This window comes from Xiphophorus maculatus, chromosome 21 (assembly GCF_002775205.1).
Source record: "Xiphophorus maculatus strain JP 163 A chromosome 21, X_maculatus-5.0-male, whole genome shotgun sequence".
NCBI lineage: Eukaryota > Metazoa > Chordata > Actinopteri > Cyprinodontiformes > Poeciliidae > Xiphophorus > Xiphophorus maculatus.
The window spans coordinates 21,482,522-21,505,387 of record NC_036463.1 but is presented as its reverse complement, the minus strand read 5'-3'; the positions used below and the strand labels follow the sequence as shown (position 1 = coordinate 21,505,387).

Genomic DNA, 22,866 nt, shown 5'->3' with positions numbered 1-22,866 from the left:
GTATTTAGGCCTCCAATACTTTTTAGTATTACATCAGATTCTGATCAGTTACTTTAGTGAACTTTTAACCAGATACTATTTTACTCTTATTTGAGATTTTTTTGACAGTTACTTTTTACTTTAATTTCATTAAAAATAAATAAATAAATAAATAAATAAATAAATAAATAAATAAATAAATGTTGAAGTAGTGCTACTCTTACTTGAGTACAATTTTTGGGTACTCTACCCACTTCTGCTTTAACTGGGTTGGTCAAAGTTTGGTAAGGTAACGTCGCTCTCACTGCACGTGCCTTCTGTGAATAAACAATCACATTGAAAGGCAGCTGTTCCTCTGTTTCCTCTCAGATCCCAGAAATTTCCTCCAAGCGGCACTTTGGAGCCAGACTGAGCGCGTGCAGCCTCAGTCACGAAGCCTCCCATGCAGCAGGAGGAAAACTAACTCGGTGTTCAGAGGAGGGGAAGGGGGACAGCGCCAGGAGTCACTCCAAAATGAGAAAACAAATCTGCACGTGTTCCTGTCTCCCCCTCTCAAACAGTTTATGAAACACGTAAATTTTTCAACCTTATTTGCAAAACATCATTTTCTCAGCTCTGCTGAGGGATTGCTGCGGCGTCAGTGTGACGGTGCTGCCCTCTGCAGGGCGGAAGTGGTAATGCAGGGGCATAATCTCTATTGAAATATCTGAACTGATTAAAAAAAAATATATTTTTTAAACAGGACCATTCAAAGAGTACATCTTTGAAGTGAAAACAAGCAGAAAACCGAGAGAGACCAAAATATCTCTGTGTTTGATTATAGGTTCATACATGCAAGTGATTTATATGGCAAGCTAATAAATTCATCAGCATAAATATATATAAATCATAGCCGCAACTTCTTTATCATTTTCCTCCATTCTTCCTATTAGCCTGCTATAAATAGAAGTCCATTTGGAGTCACAGCTGGTGCTGTTTCCTCCCATCTGCACTGTATAACAACTACAGTACACAGCATCAGTTAACGCACATTTATGCATACACACACACGCGCACACACACACTGAGGGCTATGCTTTAACCTTGCCAGCTGAACCTCATTCTATATGGCACGACTGCATTCAGTGATCCAAGATTAACTCTGGAGATACTAGAAAGTCCATGTCTGACTCAGATAACACATTTTCACCGTATATGGAATGTGAAGTTTGCATCCAAACGCACTAAAACTATTTGGTAACACCGCAGTGGTCAGTCAATATCAAAACGCCTGATTCAAACCAGCAGTGTGCCCTTGTGACGTCCTACCTGTGTGACCTTCTCGGTGACGTTGTGAGTCCTGTCAATGAGCTTGCAGGGGGCTATGATGTCCATCTCTCCAGAGGGAAGGGCGATGAGGGGGTCCGGTTTGAAATCCACAAAGTTGAGGGTGATGTGGGGGATTTTGGATATCGTACGGTACCGCATGAGGTCCGAGTCCGAAGTGGAGTTCAGTATGTTAGACTTACTATTTACTGCACCTGTAGAGAAGCACACCAGGTCAGGATTAAAGCTTCAGGAAGTAACTTTTATAAAAATGTATTTTTTTGATAGTGCTGTCAATCGCATGAAAAAAATTAAACAGATTAATCACATACTGAAGCAGTGATTAATCATGACTAATCACTAGATTAATTTTGGAAGACTGAAGTATAAAAATCCACTTTTCCCAAAAAACTCCTGAGAAAAATGGTGTTTTCTTTTGCCTCAAATGAAATGTCTCAGTCTTCCAGGTATTCATATGAGACAGAAAATGTGAAAAAATTTCAAGCTCCTCCGGCTCCATTTAGTAGTCCTATTGCCATGTGCAGAAATACAACCAATCAGAGCCAGGAGGAACATCTTAGCAGTGGCAATCATACTTGTGTACATGCTGCTCACACCCTTCACCAATCAGCAGGTAACGCTGTTCAACTTCAACAATGCTGCTGACTGCAGCTGTGCTAATGGTGGAGAAACAGTTGGAGTTCTCAATGGTGGAGTTCTTGGCAGGTTCCACTGTAGGGAGGAGCTGTGGATGCTTGGCTGTAGCAGAGAGCAAGTGGGAGGGGCCTGCTTGTTCAAATTTTCAGGCTAAGCCCTTTCTCAAAACTCATGACTCCAGACAGTAGGAAAGGGCATTGCGATGTCGCACCACTCTGTACTCACCAGTGCTGCTGCTGGACGGCCGGACGCTGGCCCTCCGGTTCTTCCGGTCCCACTCGGACCTCAGGGCCTCAATCTCGTCCACGGAGGAGGCGCGCCGCATGCTGTGGAAGCTTTCCCGCGAGCGGCTGTGCGTCAGGGAGCAATTGGAGCACGAGGCGTCCGGGTTAAGGCTGAGGCGGTGGCGGGCCACGACGCAGGGGGTCGACTGGTTGAGGGGCCCAACCAGGTGGGCTACTTGGGGAGGCAGCCTGGGGAAGGGAATAGGGGTCTCCGAACACAGGAGGGTGCGTTGGTCCTCCTGGCGATCCCCCGGCCACTTCTGTAGAGCCGACCTAGAATCAACCAAACAATATTAAACATCAGACCTCATGCTTGCAGAAAGTGTACATAAAACATTTCTTCATGCCCCACATACAGTATGTGTTTCTACAGTAATCCTGAGGACTGTACCTGCTTCCACTCAGCTGCTCCTGGTGATCTGGGGGTAAGAGAGGCAGGGGCAGGAACTCGCCCAGACCAAGACACTCGGGACTGTGGTCCGGATGCAGCGGCAGGGGCGTGGCTGTGGGGATGTGGCCGGCCTCCGCGTCGTCCAGCGATGCCTTGCTGTTGGACAGGGAGCGGAGCTGGGGGAAACGCAGCTTGAAGCCTCGTGGGCGACCTGGGCAGAGGGAGGGAGGATAAAACTGGCTGCTGACCTGCTGCGTGGCAAGTGGATTTAAAACCAGAGGTGGAGTTCAAGCAGGAGAGAGGGAGGATTGGAGATGGATCACATGTGGGATGGCGACATTGATGGGATTGCCGTTTCAGTCAGAAATAATCTGAAAGATTATTTGGTGGACTCATAATACAAGCTCTGTGTTGCAAGCCAATAAACATCAATACTTAGAATTCAGAAGAATAAAAGTCTAAATCTAATGTCTGCTTCATGTTCATAAATTGTGTATGAACATGAGCAGACATGCTGGAGGTCATAAGACCTACTGAATGTTAAAACCAAGCCTCATTTGCAGTGTTTCTGCACCAATGCGAACATAGTCAGTGTTTGAGGGTGATGATACACCCGATATGTCTAGTATGACATATTGGGATTAAATTCACAAAATTGAAGGACTTTGGTTTTGATGGACTTTATTAAGGGCTACCATAAGCCTCTTCTCCATTGTCAAGTCTCGGTGGTTAATGTCTGGTTCAGTTCTGTTGTGTAAGTTGTGTACATGGCTAGGAACTTTGGGACATCTTAGAAACACCTGAAGTTATGGATGGCGGTTTGATGACATCAGTCAGTTTGCCTGAAATGTCTTGGTATATTTGTTCGTTGCGGGTTGCCTCGTCTAGTTGACATTATCTGCGCTCTTCCACCACAAATGATAAAAAGTTTGTACCTCAGAGTTTTACCATGGAATTATTAAATTGCAGCCTGCTGTCTCACACACTAAAAACAGTCTCATCATAGATTGATTGAGATGTTCTTGTTTGAGAAGGAATCCATGATCCAATCAACTAATGCAATTTGCTGCCAATCAAACAGCCTGGTCACTGGTCACGGTCCACCTTGTAGCACACCTGAGGAGGACCTGTGATGCATCTGGAAATGGAGATGAATCTGACAAGCTAATCAGCTGTAAACTATTGTTACATTAACTGTAACATATTACAACCTTTCAGTTCAAATGTTAATATTTCATTTCCCAATAGTTTTATAAATTTCATGAATCATAAATCTCTGAAGAAGTGAGATTGTTTCTTTGAAAATATGGAAACTTATAGTCATCTGTCAGAGCCAAGGAAAACACGGCTATATGCTGAGGATAGAGTCCAAATGTAAGTAAGGAAAGTGAAGGGTCAACTTGTCTGACCAATCCAGAAGTCTAATAGTGGAAGTGTTGGCAGCGCTGCGCCTGAAAAACATCCTATAGCAGCAGCTATAAGAACGGCAAAAGGGCACAGTGTGAAAAGAAACGAGTGAACGGGAACCTTATAGAAAAAGACTGAAACTGTATGAGGTCCCTGCTTTTTGTTCCTGGTCTAAAAGAACACAATGAGAGCATGCAGGAGAACACTGACCTGTAACAAGCCAGGTGGGCAGGCGGTGGTTCAGCTCCCGTTTATGGTCCTTCAATGCTTCTTCAGTCATGACCTCGAAGTTCAGGATGAACATGATCACCACACCATCCTCGTTCTTCACCGGCACCACGTCCACCATGCACAGGAAGCACTGGCCTGCAGAGACAGCGCCAACACGCAGACCCATTTGATTGGTCAACTCGATTTGACCAACCTCATGGTCAAATTGACTATGGGGTTGATTGATCAAGAAAAACAACTTTTAGGTAATCCATGCATCTTAAATACCAACAAATTAGACTTGGAGAGACACAAATTTTCTGCTCACAATTTAAAATATATATATATATATATATATATATATATTATTTACATATATTTAAAAAAAAATGTCACTATGACAGATAATCTGTGAAAAGATCAACCTCTTCTGCCTCCTTCCAGTGGCAACTAAAATCAACCAATCACAGCTAAGGGTCTTAGTGTTGTCAATCACCCCCTGGCATGTACTGCTCACAGTTTGGTGAAAGTTTTAACAAATATGTGAAAAAAAAAAAAAAAAAAAAAAAAAAAAAAAAAAAATATATATATATATATATATATATATATATATATATATATATATATATATATATATTTATAAAGTTAGTATAAGTTAGCTGGCTTATTAACTTATAATAAGCATGAAATTAGACTGAGGGTGGGAATAAGTAGCTGAGATCAACACACCACACAAAACAGCTTAATTGAAAGTCAAACAATGGTTCTATTATTTTCTTATCTTTAAGATAAAAACCATAAAATCATCACAATGCACATAAACATGCCAATCCATGATATAAAACTGAAAAAGTCACAACCAAGCAAAGTCAATCGTGGGAAGATTTCAAATGGAACAACCGTCTCCAACTAATTCTCTCAAATTTCTCCTGGATGCATACTGAGTTTGTGAAGAGAAAAGTCTTTGTTGTGTTCTGGTCCAGTTCTCTACAGTCCCAAGAACTCCATCAGAAAAAAAAACAGAACTTGTTTCTCACTGTAATCCTCATCCTTGTTTCTCTTATCTCATCCCATCCTCCTGTACCCGTCCAGCCTCTTACCTGGACAGACAAACGCCACCACAGTAGTTATGGCAACGCTTCAAGCCAGTCCCGTGTGCCGTACCGGCCAACACGCAGCGTATCTACGGCAACCCTGCTTCGCCCGCCGTCCTGCCTGCCACGCATCTCGCATCATCACCGCAGAGTGGGACGAAATCCGATTGGACAGGAGCTCTAATCCCGACACAGTGGGGGGAAAAATATGAAATGCTGGGAAAACTAGAGGATTAAACCATCTGGCCTCCATCAGCAGCAGTTGTGCATGTCTGTCCGCATGCATCCATGTTTTAATAAACGTGTGGGCATCAGACAAAGCTGAAGCCCATTCATCATCCTGGATCATGTTCATTCATGCCCGGATTTTGCAGCTGTGAAAATGTATTTGCAGACTTGTTTTAATCACTGGATGTGATGCTGAGTCAGGCTGAGAGCTGCAGACACCTGACTGAGGATCATCCACACAGGCTGATGTTTGTTTCTTCAGAAGACATCAGCACATCGGCCGGGCCAGTTCTGTGGCTGTTAACTTTGTCCTATAAGTTTCAAACTCGACTTCGGTTTTACTGTCTTCTGGTGTTTCATCTGTTTTTAATCTGTACTGTTTATATTTGTCATGATTCCTTGTAACTGTTCAGCGTTGATTATTATTGCAAAACTTTGATTACACACAAATATGACCAGTGAGCTGGCAGTTATACAACAATGCAGAAATGGCTGGAAATGAGTAAACCCTCCCTACTTCCTCCTTCATCCATCTAGAACGCTTTAAAAAACTAAGAAAAAAGTGTGAGACTAAGATACACTGACCCATTTTACTGTAATTGTCATGTCTGAAACATGTCTGAAATTGTCATGTTTTCATTATTTGTTCATGGAAAATCGTAATTAACAGAAAATAAAGCCTTAGAAACATATGCATGTGAGTAACTAATCTTCTAATTGTGTTAAATTAAGGGATAAAGTTTGTGAAGTAAGTGAGCTTGTCAATGATATTACAATATATTAAATGGATCTGTTTAGATGTAGAAAAGGTGATTTTTAAACGTTGGAGCAGTAAAACAAACGCATCTTTAAAGACAGTTCAGTATTAAATAAAACTCTATAACAAACTAACTTGTAATTTACGCTCCCTTTGTTTTGATGTCCTTTTCTCCTTCTGCAGGAGCATTGTCACTATTGTCAGCAGTAAAACAATAACTGGTGATTCTCTCACTGATTACATTACAGCTGATGTAACTGAAACTCACTTTTCAGGACTTGAATGGCAAAGCAAGCAGGTGAGAACTTGTGACTATTAGCTAATGTGGCCAAGTGTTAGCAGTATAAAATTGAATTAAAATCATTTCTTAGAGAAGGTTTGTAAGATTCATAAATATTGAATAAAAAGATTAAACGTGTTGGACAGACAATGCAGTAAGATCCGACACTCATAAACTTTGTATCAGTTTAATTGTTTCAGGATTTTGTATATCTTTTACTTTTTTTTTCTGCTATATTGCCCCAATCAGAACACAGTTTCCCACCACACACACCAGCTGTACCAGTCCTCCGACTACCAAAACCAGGGATCCACAAACATTCACTCGAATTGGACAAAGACGGCGGGGCGAGACTTTTGAGAACAACAGATGTGGTTTGTACAGAAGCACACGTAACATGTGCACACCGCAACACTACAATGCCAGGTCAAAGGTCAAGAAACAAGGATTTGAGTAGATTTAGAAGGAATAGGATAAGTTCTAAATCTGGAGCATCCTGTCAGTTCTGTTCTGCTTGTGTGTGTGTGTGTGGGCATGTGTGTGTGTGTGGGCAATTCTCCAAATAAATATATTCATGCCAAGTTGCATTCATCAATGCATCAAATGCATGCGCTTGTACACAGATTTATCTGCTGTGTGTGGGCATGTGCTTGGGTGTGTGTGTGTGTGTTTGTCCTGGATTTTGTGGAGTGGTGAAAAGCTGCGATTAAGCCCACATATTTTCTGACCTATTTGTTGCTGACCGTCATGCCAGCGCTCCGCGGCGTGAAAGATTTCCTCCAAGTGCATCTGGAGTGACTGGGCTCCACCGAGGGGCGGAGGACTAGAAAGCCATTTCGTTTAAAAGCCCTGCAGGGAGGTATTCCAATTCTGCATGTTCTAGTTGATAATCTGATTCGGCGTTACCGATTTACAAAGCTGGAGGAGATTATAGCAGCACACACAAAGCGCAGAGAACACACAGAGCAACAACAACAAAATGCTATTATGGAAATAAACCCAGAAGTTTTTATAGAGGAGCTGAAAGTTCAGAATCTGGGAAAAGGTGAGAGAACGGTGAGGATTTATTCCATGTGCAGCAACGAATGTCAAACGTTTACAGAGCTCTGTCAGCCTTTCTCTTGAACTACTTTTTATCACAAATAAAATTATACATTGCTTCCTATTGATTTTTTTTTTACCAATAGAAATCTAAAATGTGGAGCATACATTTTTTATTCAGCCCTGAGTCAATAATTGATGAAATGGCTGAACCAGGTTTCTGCCTGCAGAGACCAGAGATGTGAATCTTTCATTGTCCAAAGATTCAATTTGATTCTGATTTTTAGGCTCACGATTTGACTCAGAAATGATTTTCAAATCAGAAACTGATTTTTCTATTCAAACGTTTTAGAGATTCTGTTTAAATTACATGACTGAGAAAAAGAAAAGCCAGTGTAAACAAAATGAACATTTATTTAAAACATATTTCAGCATTTACATTTAAACAATAATAGGTTTGTGCAGAATGAGTTTAGCTTAGCTGCCTGGCTTTTTCAAAGAATTATTCAAAATATAATTTGACCAAAAAAGAAAAAAATCAATTTCTGAGCCGTTTGAATAAATTCATTAATGTCACAACTAGGAATTATGAATCTTTGTAGAATACATTCAATAGATCAATATTTATTTTATCCATTTGTCTTTTCAAATGAGCTCAGCTCAGGCAGATTAGCTGAAGAGGATTTATCATTTTCACATTTTACCAAAATTCTCAATGGGATTCGTGTCTGGACTTTAACTAGACCATTAGAAGACGTGATTGTGCTTTTATCTGAACCACTCTGGTTAAGTTCATGGCTGTCTTTGTTTTTTGGAAGTTTTTCCTGAGTTTCATTGTATGAAAGGTAACCAGTAGTTCCATGCTCTCAGTAAGTCGACTGCAGTTGACTTATTTTTTTGGTTTAAAATAGTTTGTTTTAAACCAAATCAACCTGAGGAAGGAGAAACTTTGTGGAAATGAAAAAGAAAATATGGACTCCTAAATTAAATTTTTAAACAAGTGTGTTCATAAATCAGAGTTTGACTATCTCTTGCATAAAATTATTTTCTGCTTGACATAAATAATAACTAAAGAACACTGGATGTTTTCTCCCGTTCTGCCACTTTGTGACCTCCTTGTCAAGCCGTGCAGTTACTCCATCTAGTGGATAACCGCCGCCTCTACACATTTAGTGCATTATATAATAAAGTGTGCAATATGCAGACTGACATAAACAAGAGTTATCTCGGTTATTACAAAGACAGAAGGAGCTTTTCTTTTTCTTTTTTAGTCATTCAGAAATTCAACACTAGCAGGTTTTAATCTCTTCAATTAATCTGTTCAACTCCCTTTTATAAATGTCTATTTATACATCAAACTTTTCTATATTTGAAAAAAATTTTGATCAAAAATAGAAACAAAACAATTAAATTAATTGCTAAATCACCAGAAGATAACTGTTCAGAAATATTAACAAAAAGCAAAGGTTTAGAAACCTACAGCAGTGACAGACTGGACTCGCACCTCAGACTGTCTTTTCCAAGTTGTCTTGGAAAAGATGTCAACATTTCAACAGCTTGTAACTGTTGATTTTGTGCAAGTTTTACTTCCTTGTTACTTTTTGAACAATGGTTTACCAAAATAAACTGCTAATAATTTAATAAAGTCAGTAACAGGTTAAACATATACGGTAATTCCTTTTGAATTCCAGAGCAGAACTCCAACATGGCCACACAGACCGGACCCGCTCCAGGTGCTGGGGCTATAAATGACTTGTTAATGGAGGCCTGAGTCCCAGACGTGCCTGCTGGGGGATCAGAGTGTGTGTCAGTGTGTGTGTCAGGGCCGTTGGGCAAACCGCGTGCCTGGTGGGGTATTGCTGTCAAGTGGACAGACCATGGTCAGCTCTCTACTAAGTCTTGCTCAAGAATTCATTAAGAATACTTCAGAGACTTAATCTCCTTCAGTGTTAGGCATGGGGGGAGGTAATATGGAAACAATTATTATTATTATTACTATTATTATTATTATTATTATTATTATTATTATTATTATTATTATTATTATTATTATTATAGGGATATTACTACTCAAATGCTACATTTAAGTAGCACTTGAATGGATTACATAACAGTGACATATGGGCACACATGGTGTATACTACATTGTAAAATATGAAGGACACACAGATATAAAAAAATTGGGCCAATAATGATAACTGTTATCAGTACTGGTGATACCAGATATCACCAATACTATATTTATCAATGTATCAACCAATATTTTTGATCAACATTGGTCAGTGGCCAATGTTGATCAAAATAGTGCATATACATTATATCTTTCTCTAACATGTAGAAGCAACCACACCATTGTTTCTGTGCTTCAATTAAACACCTCATAATCTTGTGCTGCATCAATGTCATGTGACCAAACAAATACCCCGTAACTACCCCCCCGCCCTCCTGAAGTACCCGTCAGTTGTTAATATCGGCCCAGTTTTACTATTTGGACCCAAATTAATATGTTAGTATGACTCTAGATGGGAGTCACTGTCAGTTTTAGAACCAATCCATATGTACCAGTTCCCTCTGCAAAAGTGCTTCCAGAGTATTTATTACTGCATCAAGATGTAAATATGACATCAGAAAGCTCAGGGGAAGTTGGGGCGGAGCAAATCTTTAAATGAACCCACATTTTAAAATGTTTCAGAGTTGTAATTTGGTAAGACACGAGCTGTGTTTGTGTGTAGTTCCTCTAAGGAAAGCGGGTCACCTCTCCCTTCCCTTGTCACACTTTAGCAGGATGAAAGAAAATACAAAAAATCCAAATTTCTTTTACATCAGACCTGCTGGCAGCAGAACAAACAGGATAACCTGACATAATCTGCGCCACAAAACTTCACCTGCACAAATGACGGATCATGTTTCCAGCTGCAACAACCCTGTGTGTTTGGGTGTGCTGTGTGGTGTCAGAGTGGGAAACAGAGCAAGTGTCTTTATGTTACATCAGCTTTCAGTCACACAGTGGAGCGTCAGACATTGGCTAAGGAGGAGAGGAATCTTATCGGATCCTCTGAACTGCTGCCAGCAGCATAACTACCATTTCCTCTCACCAACTTGTGAAATTGTGAAAAGATCAATTAAATATTCGGTTGAAGAAAGAGATTGGATTTGAATTACACTACAATAGATTGCTAAAGAGAACTCATGCTGTAATCACTTAATGATACTATTAACACTTAGTGATTCTCATCAGGATATGGTAAACTCAAAGCAAACCACTAGATGGCAGAGAAAAACTACTTCTCCTTTGGAGGTCATCAATGGTGGTGAGCACAAGGAGCAAAACACACACACAAACACCCCCCCCCCCACACACACACACGCTTGTTGTGAGTATCAGCTTTACAAATAGGTAGACATGAAATTAATCAGGCTATACTACACCACCGTACGGAGCCTCATACAGGTGTGATGTTCTCAGCGGACCGGGCAGCGACCGGGATGACAGAATGGAAAACCAAATTGGTGTGTGATATGCCTCTACGTGTGTGTGTGTGTTAATGTCAAGCAGCTTGATGCTGCGGCCCCTTCCCCTCCCTCCCTCCCTCCCTCTTTGGCCACGGCCACCAGCTGTTCACTGATAAGTGATCCAACATCACTCCATCAACACTGATGACACACACCAGTGTGTGGTTGCCTTCCTGTTGACCCCCTCCCATTTTCCTCCACGGTTTCACAATGGGAAGCAGTAGGGGGGGATGAAAGGGGTGAACTAATCCAGATTCACCACCTCGCCTCACCTGTAACGGGGATAAATCACCTGATGGAGAGCTCTCTCTGTCAAAGAGTTAGCTGTACAGTAACGGCTTGTCCTGATACCTGCTCCAGTCACAAGTGTGTATTCCTGTCCCCATATTTTACACACGGTGACTAATGCTGCCCTCTTTTGGCGAGAAATGATGGTGATATAGTTGATCACATGATTGATTGTGGCCAAGGGGCAAGGATGGAGGTGGCTGGCATGTTGACAAAGTGGCAGACGGTTAGAGAATCCAATAAACGAGCCGTCCCTCACAGAGGGCCCCTGTCCTGGCTGGAGAGACAGGGAAGAGATGTGAAATGTTCCGTTCCTTCTGGCTTTGAGGCCTTAAACAAAATCAATAGAGTACATCTTTAGTTGGACAGTGCCCCATAAACTATTCATATCTTTAAAATGTTTCCATTTTTTTCTCTTGTTAAGGACACAAACTTCAAAGTATTTGATTGAGAATTTCTGTGACAGATCAGCAAACAGACCTGTATCTGTAGGGATCCGTCCCGCTCCATGCTAGACCTTCTCTTTACCTGTTGCAACGCTCTACTGTCACATATGGTTATTGTTTACAGATAGTCTATTGGTTGAAAGCCAGGCAGGAAACTAAAGGAACACTGCCCATTACTGTTACAGTAGACCACGCGGGGGTTAAGAAACAACTTGTGAACAGCTAAAATCTGCAAGTTCTTGAGATCCCTACAAGAACGAATATAACTGCTTATTTTATTAGTTCAAACACCAAATATGCTTAAATATGCATTAATACACACAGTGGACATTGTCTTGGCACTATCACAGAAGCTAACATCCACGATCTCCCCTATCTTCACTCTTTGAGTTAAATGGTAAAAGGTCTGTACTTGTACAGTGTTTTAACGAATCTGGAGGACCCCAATGAACCTGAAAAATTCTGTCATTCACGCTTACGTTCACACACTGATGGTGGTACGCTAAGTTGTAGCCACAGCTGTCTTGGGTCAGTCTGACGTGCACCAGCATCACTAGACCCTTTGACCTCCACCAGCATGCAAGACGTAAAGTGACACAATAACTGACATAGACAACTGCTACCACTGTCATCATCGTCACACCCACAGATTATTTGGCACAGCCAATCAGTGTGAAGGAAAACTAATGGTGTCCCGAGATTGGTTGCTTTGCAATGTCAGTTAGCATTGCGGCTTTGTATTTTAGCTACCCAAGCTGCAATTTCTTTCCAATATTTTAGATGTCGTTACCTTACTAATATAATGGCCCAAGTCATTTTTTTTGTGCCTTTCTTAAGATAATTTTATGTACAAGTTGTATATTGGCTTAAAGACTTCAACTAAATTCACCTAAGTTTATTCCATATTCTAGTCTAGTGTTTGACTTGCATTAGTTTCAGCTAACAAAAATTAAATACATCTCAGTACTAGTCACTGAACAACTGAATCCTTGATTTATGTGAATTGCTTTAACTATATCAGTGCTATGTTCACACCAAACAACTGTAAAGTAATCTCTAAATGTGCACTGCAGATACAAAAAGGGGGCAAAGAATGACCACTTTCCTTTTAGCAAAGGGTGGCTGCACAAAAACGTAAAGTTTTCACGTACAAGGATGTATTCATTCATCCCACATTCTTCAGATTCTTATTTGTAAAAGAATTTACAAAAATATGTTAAAGCTGTAGCATGAGATCTCTTCTTTGCAAGGCACTCTACTAAATAAATGATAGTGCTATTAAAAAATGAAGAGCCCAGACTGAGGATTCTACACTTGAGGGAGGTGAGGATATTACTTACTGCTGCCAAGCCTCCTACATTTTTCTTCAATCCATCTACCTTCTAGTGTGTATGGCTGGAAATGAATGAGTAAGCACAGATGTGTGACGGGTTTTAAATATTTCAACTGCAATCTGATAAACTGAAAAGAAGATAAAAGCAATAACTGACTTTCTCACCCAACTGGTATTGGTTCTCTGGGCAAAGCACGCTATATCCAAGCTCATGTTCTTTAATGTTCACTTTATGAAGAAATCAATAAAAACTGGCACATTAATGACAAAAGAGCGCTCTTGTCTTTCTTGGAAGAAAGAGAAGCTTGCTTCCATTTAGGACCACCATGTAGGACACATTTCATTAACTCTCCCTCTATCCATCATTGTATGTTGATGAAGTAGAAGCTAGACTCTAGCTACAGTAAATGAGATACTCGCCTGCTCCCAGATTCACCTGGCGAGGTGTTCATTGGGACACTGAAGCCCAATGAACACATCAGAGACGAGGCTGAAGGACAAACACTCATGTAAGCAGTTGTGGCTAAACTTCAGCTATTCTGCTAAAGCGCTAATAGCAGAGCGAATCTTTTGTTTAGCTGTTTCATCGCTAACTTTGAAAACATTTAGCAAATATATAGCCTAAATTTATTTTTCAAATAAATTATAAAACGCTAATTTGCTTGGCTGTGTTTCAAACTTTCAGTTTCATCAATAAACTTCGGCGTGTTAAAGTTTTGATTATGGACTTTAAAAAATTCTCCAAGTAGCCGTTTATATTCATGCTCTTATTTTGAAGAGGTTGAAGACGTTTTCCACAAGTAATAACAGTTTAAAAACTCAGCAGTTTTAAATTTCCTCATATCCTGAATGCTTTCAGAACAAAACCCTTTTGTAGTCGATTAGGTAAAATTAGCAACAAAGCTATTTTCAACAACGCAATATTCATCAACTATAAAACTGAAACAAAGTGACATTTCCAGAAGCACAAGCATACAGGTAGGTTTGTAATAACAAATTTGACCCTGTTGAGAGTGATGTACTATGCTATAACATGTTGCAGGTGTATCAACATGGTTGAATTTAGTGTTTTAGAACGTTAGCATTAGCTTTTCTTAAATGCCATGCTGGTTAAGCGCATTAGCTTAACCAACCAACGTTTTATTGCAGCTAACTTTTAGCTAGCAGTGCCCACCATTGCATCTAAGTATGTTTATGTTTCTGCGGCTGTTATACCTTCTGTGTCTGATGCTTCAAATCATTTTCTGTAAAAAGCCACTGCTGACAAGTTTGTAAATGTTTCGCTATATTTAATGCTTTCAGACCATTCCAATGACCAATTTTTTGTAAAGCTGCAATCAACTAATATTGCAACTTTTTCTTGTGTTAATATACCCTGCTCAATGGACAGGCCTGGGTTGTTCTTTATTCTTTACCAGTTGTGGTAAAGAATAAAGGGAAGTGCCAAAGAAGTATTTCCCATAAACCTAGCGTATCATTTAAGAGTCTGTAAAGGTAGATACTGCTGAAAATTGATTTTATACAGCAAAAGGAAACCAGCTCAACTTGAAACATGGTGCAATTACAGCAACCCCGTTGAACACCTGACCCCGTGCTCTGCTTCCAGAGTTACACTCTTTAAGAGTTGACGGTTGTGCCGTTCCGCAACTAATGTCAGTTTCTGTCCTCCATATAGAAGTTCAATAAAGACTTTAACCTTCTATACAGGATCTTCCTCATGCCGACAGGTGAGAGAGATGTAGGAAGAATGAACAAGAGAGATAAAGACTAAAGTCTCATTTCCTGTCCAGGACTGCACTTATTCAACACAATGATGATTCCCATTCTCTCTTCTCCTGGTCCGTCGGAAATTCCTGTTCCCGCCATTCAGACACACAGATAGGAATATACAGGTTACTGGGACAGGAATGTATATCAAGTTTCTCTGAGGATTAACCCCAGCAGGGATCTCTGAATGTCACAACAACTTCTCAAAAATTGAACTGACGCAGTTTAAGCATTAGATGTAAAACTTTCAGATGCACAACCTATGATTAAACCACTCTGTATAACAGAGACTTTGACTTTGTGTTGTATTTTGAAAAAAAATTAATTATATATATTTTTTTAATTAATTGAGAGCCTGCACCTTAACATGTTTACATTTCCAAAACATGATTTGTCATATTTGTACATTTTAGGAATAATTACAGTATTTGGGGGGGGGGGGGGATTTGAACCCATTTTGATCCTCATCTCCAGAACCACTGATAATTAAGCGAGGAGCTGTGCTGAAGTGTGCATAGGAGCCAGAACACCGGCGGGACACAGGTGGTGGAAACAGGGCACTCGGAGGTCACTTCTAATGCTTTGCATAGATGAGTGGAGAGCATTTGAAAGGGAAATTCTGTGGATCTTCATGTTTTTCCTGCTTCTGGATCAAGATCAGAGCTCTGACTGAGCAGCTGGAAAACGTGACCAGGGTTATTTGGGTGCGATCCAAGAAAACCGGCGACTTTACAGTCGTGCTTGTCTGGTTAAATACGCACCGCGAAAGGGGGATATTTCAAACCGACTCATATGCAGGATCTGTGTAAACAGCCCTTTTCATCTGGAGATGTATGTCTGAATTTTCTTTGTTGTTATTCCTTGGTGTGCACTTCTCCGCTGCTGTATTGCTCTCTCCATCTCTCCTGCTGCTCTCCGTCTCCAAATGTGTTTATGTAGGAGCTGAACACTCTGTGAGTCTCTGCACAGAAAGCTGCAGGAGAGAAAGTCTCCCTCAGCTCGGAAGAATATGTGATACACCGCCTTTGCTAAAGTATTCACAACCATTTTCTAAAACTAATTTTATGTCACAACCACAAACTGATAGATAAACACCAAGTGCTCCATCATTCCCAGAACAGCGTACTGGAGTAGATTTGATCCTTTAGATCTTATTTATTCTTTTTTGCAGAGTTTTCATCATATTTTCTCTGTTGTTTTTGGATGCTGTGCGGCTGGACGGATGTTTGCTCTTCATTTTTCACGTTTGTACACTTGTTATGATGACTAACCGTGGCAACAAGGTATTGTTTTTCCACCTGGCAGCAGCTGAAGCCATCTCTTCCATCGATCATGACAGGCAAGGATCATCAAAGATAGCGAACCTTAACTACCAGCTAACCCTCTAGCAATACTCACAAACATTGGTTGCTAATACTAAAGCGCTACGCCAACATGGTATTTAGCAGAAGCTAATGCTAAAGCTCTAACTTCAATTTAATTTATATCTGCCCTTGAAAGACTACCACCCACAAGCAATTTAATTTCAACGTAATAATTATATTGTATTTATGTTTATATCTTATTCTCTATTGTCCATATTTTATTTTATTCAGGTATGTAATGTATATGAAATAAAGATATGGGTGGGGGGGGGGAAGACAGAAAGAACATGTAGTCTTCACCCGCTGCAAAATGAGAGCGTTAATGTAAACGTTCAGCTACTTGAAGAATTCTTAACATCCAACACAGATGTTGAAATTTATTTACTGAACGTTTACAAGCCAAGTAAATTAATGCTGTAGAATTTAACTGGAAAATTAAACTTAGGGTAAGCTAAACATTTTCAAAGTAAACAGACCTGCTAAGGGTGAAACCAAAAATTAGCTCCGCTATTAGCGTAATAGCAGGTTAGCCAAAGTGTACCCAACACTAGGGGTTATAAACTATTTCTCTCTCGCTTCAAAAAAATTCACAGTTGTTTTATTTGTATATAGTCGAAACATTTTGTGTTATTTTTCAACCTTTGGAATGAGAAGGCAATCCGCTTCTGGTGTTAGCTGTTAGCTAGAAGCACATGAATGACCAAATGTAAACAGCCGTGTCTGTGTGTATATTCTACACAACATTCTTTACTTTGAGGCTAAAACATGTCAGTATTAATTATAAGGATTTATATATCTGTGTACTTTGTTGTAACGTGCTGCGTCTTATGCTGTCTCGTGTTCTTGACACTCCTGAATCTGAAGAAGCTTTTCCTGGTTACATAAAACTGAGAAAACATAAAGCCCTACTTTATCACTGAGATCTACAAAACACTGAAAATATTTCTAAGCATGTTTCATGACAAATGAAGAAAAAAAAGAGCAACTTGGCTGTAATACAGTGGGAAGAATAAGTATTTGATGCATAGGCAACTATTTAGGTTCTCCCGCTTCCAAAGAATGAAGAGGTCTGTGATTTTCATCAAAGCTACACTGCAACTATGAAACAAATAATAAAACCCAAGTCACATTGTATGATTTCGAAATTATTAAAGTTTAAAGAAGTCCTCCTGCCCCTCCACTCATCACATATTAATTGCACTTGTTTGAACTTGTTAATGCAGTTTGAAAATATGTCAACTGGGACAGTGAGGCAAAAATCAGGAAATTAAAACGTGTTTTGGACAGAAACCGCTCAGTGGAGCTCGTGGTCGGGGAACTGCTGACCTACAAGCGGAGCATTCAGCGCCGTGTGAGACACTTCATCGCTCACAGTCACCAGTCATCAGTTTATAAGCTCTGTGAGAGAAACCAGAGCGTAAAACAGAGCCGGAGGATTGTCTGTTGCAGCTGTTAACTTCTGCAGACAAACATTGTCTGTGTGTGTGTTTGACGCACAGCAACACCCCCCCCCCCGTCACACACACAGAGCCAGCACATCCGTAACGTCCCCTCAGAGCACAGCCTGTGTCTTTGCTCCTTCCTTTCTCGTGTTTCTGATTATCTGAACTCATGAGCTGTCTCATCTAAAAATATAGAAAGTTAGATGGTTAAATGGAACATATTCTTACATTCTCATATACAGTATATTCCAGTACTGATTATTAGCTTTTTGAAACATGTTTTGGTGAAACACAAAAATACATCACAGCTCTAATCATTTTAAGCAAACAATCTCAAAGACAACATAAATACAGCTTTTCTGTAAAGCCAGTAGAAATTATAACTTTGTGCTAATTTGTTTCAAGAGAGAGAGAAAAGAACAATGTTATTTTTAATACCTTCTATGTTATGTCTGTAACAATAACCAGTAAGAAAATTAATCACACATGAACATGTGAACATGTTGCATCATATACTGTAATTAAAAGGGACAGATCATTCAAATTGAGTTAGAAAATATTCTAAGGGAAATTAAATATTCGTTGAAGAGGGACTGTGGAGCAGTTAGCAGTAGTCAATATTTTACCTGCAAATGACAGAGTGGTTTCACAAAAGGGAGTTTGCAGAGAAAGAGAATTTAGATAGCTTAAGGCTAATGGCTAGTCAGGTAGGAATTAATGGTAGGGTGGAGAGAAACTGAAAGAAACTCAAACTGGCTTTTTCTACCCAAAACTGTTAAGAAGAGTGTAAAAATATCATGATGACAAGAGAGAAACATGAATTAGGAGATTGATTATAGTGGTAATGTAGGGGCTTCAGGCCAACACTCAAATACTTGAGACCCCCTCTGTTTTCTTTTCTCCAATGTTGGGGCATCCGTCAATCAGGAAGATAAATGCTGCACTGTTATTGGCTATACGGACATCTACAGAGCAGCAGAGGGTAACTCAGTAGGGATCTACCTGCTGCTCCTGATTGGCTAAGTGCATTCTGCTGCCATTTATTGGTTCTCGGGTGGGACATGACAAGGAAAGGGCTTTATGGTGCACTGAGCCCCGTTGGCATCACTTCATATTCAGCCAGCAAGACAACTCAGCATGTGTTAATAAGTGTGGGCGTGAGAGCGCGAATGGGAGTGGAGGTGAATTAGCTTCTGAATGACAATGTGTGTGCTGGGGTGAAATGAAAGAAGCGCCGACTGCAGAGTGGCAGGCGGGAGGCTTAATGCTGCAGTCAGTGAGGGAGAAACTGGGGTCGAGGAGGAGCGGAAAGAGAGGAAGTCTGCTGGGAGGGGTCTCAGTTTTCATCACAACCTCACTGTACTCCAGTCTATTTCCACAAATACCACAGCAATCTAATATGGATTTTTTAGCAGGACTTCATGCTTCCATTCTGCTCATCTCTGTGTGTGTGTGTGTGTGTGTGTGCGTGTGTGTGCGTGTGTGTGTGTGTGTTTTGATTTTTTAATGAACTAATTCTGTGCCACGTGGTGGAAATGAACACACCTCACTCCAGCTCATCACAAAAAAAAGAAAATGTTGCTGTGTTCCTGAACCTCTAAGTGGTTCCTCAGAACAAAACCAAATCTTTGATGTCATGGTTTCAAACTGAGATCTGCTGAAACATCTAGAATACGTAGTTCCCACAAGGCTGAACCAGAGGTGATCCACTGAACCACCATCTTGGTAGGCAACTGCAGTGCAAAGCGCAGGTGAGCCATGGATTCAGGACCAACAAGACCAACATAAACACTCAAACAATGTGCGAGAGAAAGATACATGAACAAAATCACTGCTGTGAGATGAAACAGAGAATGGGGCTTGTTTATTGCTGTCATAGCAACTCCATAGATACTATTATGACAGATAGCTACGGATGCCTGCCAGGATGGCTGTCAGCTACCTCCTTGGAGTTCAGTCCTCAGCCAAGTTCCCACAGCCCTCCCCCACGCCTCTCGCACAAAGCTCCTTCAGACTAGCGGCAGCAGCAGTAATTAGCAAACATCTGGTGGAACTGTGGGTCTGCACAGATCATCAATGAACTACAACGCTTTAAAGAACAGCTGCAAACAGCATCATGGAGGAGCATTATGATGATGTGCAGAAAGGCAGACTGTTGGAAAGGGTATGAGCTTCTTAAAGAGAATTTTCAAGTCATCAGATGATACCAAGTCAAATTTTTAAGCCATTGAAGGTATTTTTATAATCACTAATAACATAGTTACTGGATTGTGGTATAAAATCACACTTTGTGCCTGGAAAATACAAGATATCTCCCTCACCCTTCCTTTAAAGTCGTGAAATGTTAAATAACTAACACGTTCTTCAAACGTCAACGATCCTCTTCTATAAACAACATTAAGAAATTGACAGCAGAATAACTTAACATGCCTTTGATGAAAACAACCCACAAATAAATTTTCCTCACACATGCAGAGCCGTTTACTCTAATATGATAATCGGGTTTTCCACTGATGTATGATTTATTATTCAGAAGCATTATTTTGCTTGTTTGAGTCAAGTTGGGTTCAGCTGAATCTCGTTCTCAGACTGAAATATTGTTCTGTTTATTTTCTTTCCATCTAGGTTTTTCGTCCTCTAAACACTGAATGTTTTCCCCTGTAGTATTAATGCTATGTTCAGCTTTTTTATGCACGGAAAAAAAAATCATTTGAGTTACTGAATTCATTGGTTTTTAGAACATATTTTATTATTAATGAGCCATTTTTGGGAGATGGTGGGAATCCTTCCAGGCTCTGTTTAGTATTTGATACCTGAACCACTATGTCTATGTACGTGATGGCGGCACAAGAACAGTTTGAGGTCTAATCCTCACCTGGCAGCAATACTGTCATCCCATGTCCTGGGAGAAAAAGACAATATTTATAGAAACAGAAAGAAAAAAAAATACGAGCCAACTTTGAAGGACAGGTTTACACAGTCTGAGGCTGCTGCCTTCACCCAGCTTCAGGAACGGCCCAGGGAATCCACTTTATGAAATAATACAATATGCATCTAATTATCTGTCATGTTTAAAGAACTTTATACCATCTGTTTATCAAAACTTTAAGCCATTTGCCAAATCTAAATAGAAATAGCTAGATTTTTTTAGTGTGTAAATGTTATTTTACCGACTGCATAATTATCCAACACCAAGCGTTCTGGACTGGTAGCCTGGTTTTACCTCTGAAAGAGGATCTACAATATGGAAAAAAAGGGAACAAAAGGAATGCTGGACCCAGGCGTGGAACACAAAATGATCAGGAGTTCGGAACCATGACAGGAAACAGTAGAACCTGACAAAGGAGTGAATGAAAAGCCTCTTTCATAAAAACATTTATAGCAAAAACCCGAGAAACAGAACCGCTACTTCCTCTGGTCACAAATGGATGAAGTGATAACCCACAAAGCTGTGAGTTTACAAAAACAGTACTGTTCGGTGTGGTGCGGTATGGTGTGGTGTGGTGTGGTGTTCTGTTGAATTGACTTCAGCACAGTGCCTTAAATCACAGAATATGTGAGCCACGTGGACTCTGTCCACGGACAGTTGAGATTTCAGACTCAATTGTACCAAAATTACAAAGTATTTTCCATTTTTAGCTGGAGCGGTTCTCTTTCACACTGCACAATGTCAAAAAACCCAAGCTAATTGAAAAACCCATTCCCTCCCTCGTCTGTGGGGGCACCGTTCTAAGGACTACTAAAGGAAATTACCCAAAAACCTCTGAAGAAGACATGAGCGCAACTTCCTTTTTGGAATGAAGTAGCAATTGCAGGATTGCTCTTTTGTCTTGGGTAAAAGACCAGGAGCCATTTCTCCCTCTAGTGCCAGACCAACGTGTTTGTTTGGGTTGTATTGACCCAGAATGCCCTGTGCAGTAGTTCACTTCCTGCTTTTGGAGCGGTGTCTGGTCAGCTTACGTCCACATTGCATTTGAACCGCGTTTGGTTCCATCTACAAACCATCCATTTGTAGATGGACCAGAGTTTGCTTTTTTGAGTTTGATTGTATATTTTAACTTCACCAAACAAACCAGCCTTTCTAGACAAACGGACTAGAGTTCGATTAAAGCAAACTCAACAGAGCTGGTATGAATGCAGCCACAAAATCTCCCCATAAAATAGCTTATAAAACAATAATGGTGGAGCAATGTGGAGATGCTGTGGTTGGAGAGGAAATGCTTTTAAGTGTAAATTAAACATCTCTCCCTTATATTTTTCCTCTCAGAAAGGATTTAAGGGTCTGCACTGATGGTGAACGTTCTAAGGTTAGAGTTAGGGTTAGCCTGCTTTGACTTCTATACACAACTATATAATCCAAGAGGGGAACCTGATTCAGACTTTGTGTTAAAGGAAAGAGTTTTAGAGAAATTATGAAAAAAACGATTCCACACCTCAGGACCAGATGTCATCTGTTGCTAATTTGCAGCTGTTCTAAAGGTTTTCACAAGCAAGACTCACTAATTAGTTTTCTTTACACTTCAAATTATATGTTGATGATCAATTTGTAGTTGAACAGCTGCATCATTGGCTTTTCACCCTTTCAACCAGGCTACAAGCCTAGAAATTCTCTCAAACAGAGTTCTATCCTGAGGCTAGACTGAGCAACTATCTACCCAAAACAAACCGATGATGATGATGATGATGATGATGATGAAGATGCCGGTGGGAGATCATTTTCCTCACATCACTATGAAAAAGAGATCTGCTCTCTGACAAAATCAGAGGCTCATTAAGAGGTGAAAGGTTGACGTCTTTATGGAGTCCAGACCCGTAGCGATTAAACCGTTATTATGATGTCAGTGATTTTGATCCAGGCTATCACGCTCACACCGTCCCAGGATATTTGGCGAGGCAGCAGTTTGATCTGAGCAATTAAGAAGCTGAGATGGAGTCTGCCTGCACCCACTGCTCCTTTTGTCCTGGTTTTAATTCTGCTCAGGCAATCCCTCTCCAGAGTCCAGCCGTCACGATCGCTCATCTGCCCGTTTACCAGCGTTCCCCGCGTCTCCCCCATGCCTCGGTCCTCTCGCTCCTTGCT

At 40.4% G+C, this 22,866-nt stretch overlaps 1 protein-coding gene across 2 annotated transcripts in view; it reads right to left on the bottom strand.

Moving 5' to 3' along the window:
• Positions 1–22,866, bottom strand: part of kcnh2 (potassium voltage-gated channel subfamily H member 2) — a 203,561-nt gene that overhangs the window by 100,871 nt on the left and 79,824 nt on the right. For both annotated transcript variants that reach the window (XM_023326467.1, XM_023326468.1), the window contains 4 exons: positions 4,234–4,389; positions 2,617–2,827; positions 2,167–2,498; positions 1,288–1,499 (listed from right to left, as the gene is read on the bottom strand). In XM_023326467.1, the coding sequence (XP_023182235.1) occupies positions 1,288–1,499; positions 2,167–2,498; positions 2,617–2,827; positions 4,234–4,389 (911 nt within the window). The remainder of the gene's footprint in view (positions 1–1,287; positions 1,500–2,166; positions 2,499–2,616; positions 2,828–4,233; positions 4,390–22,866) is intronic.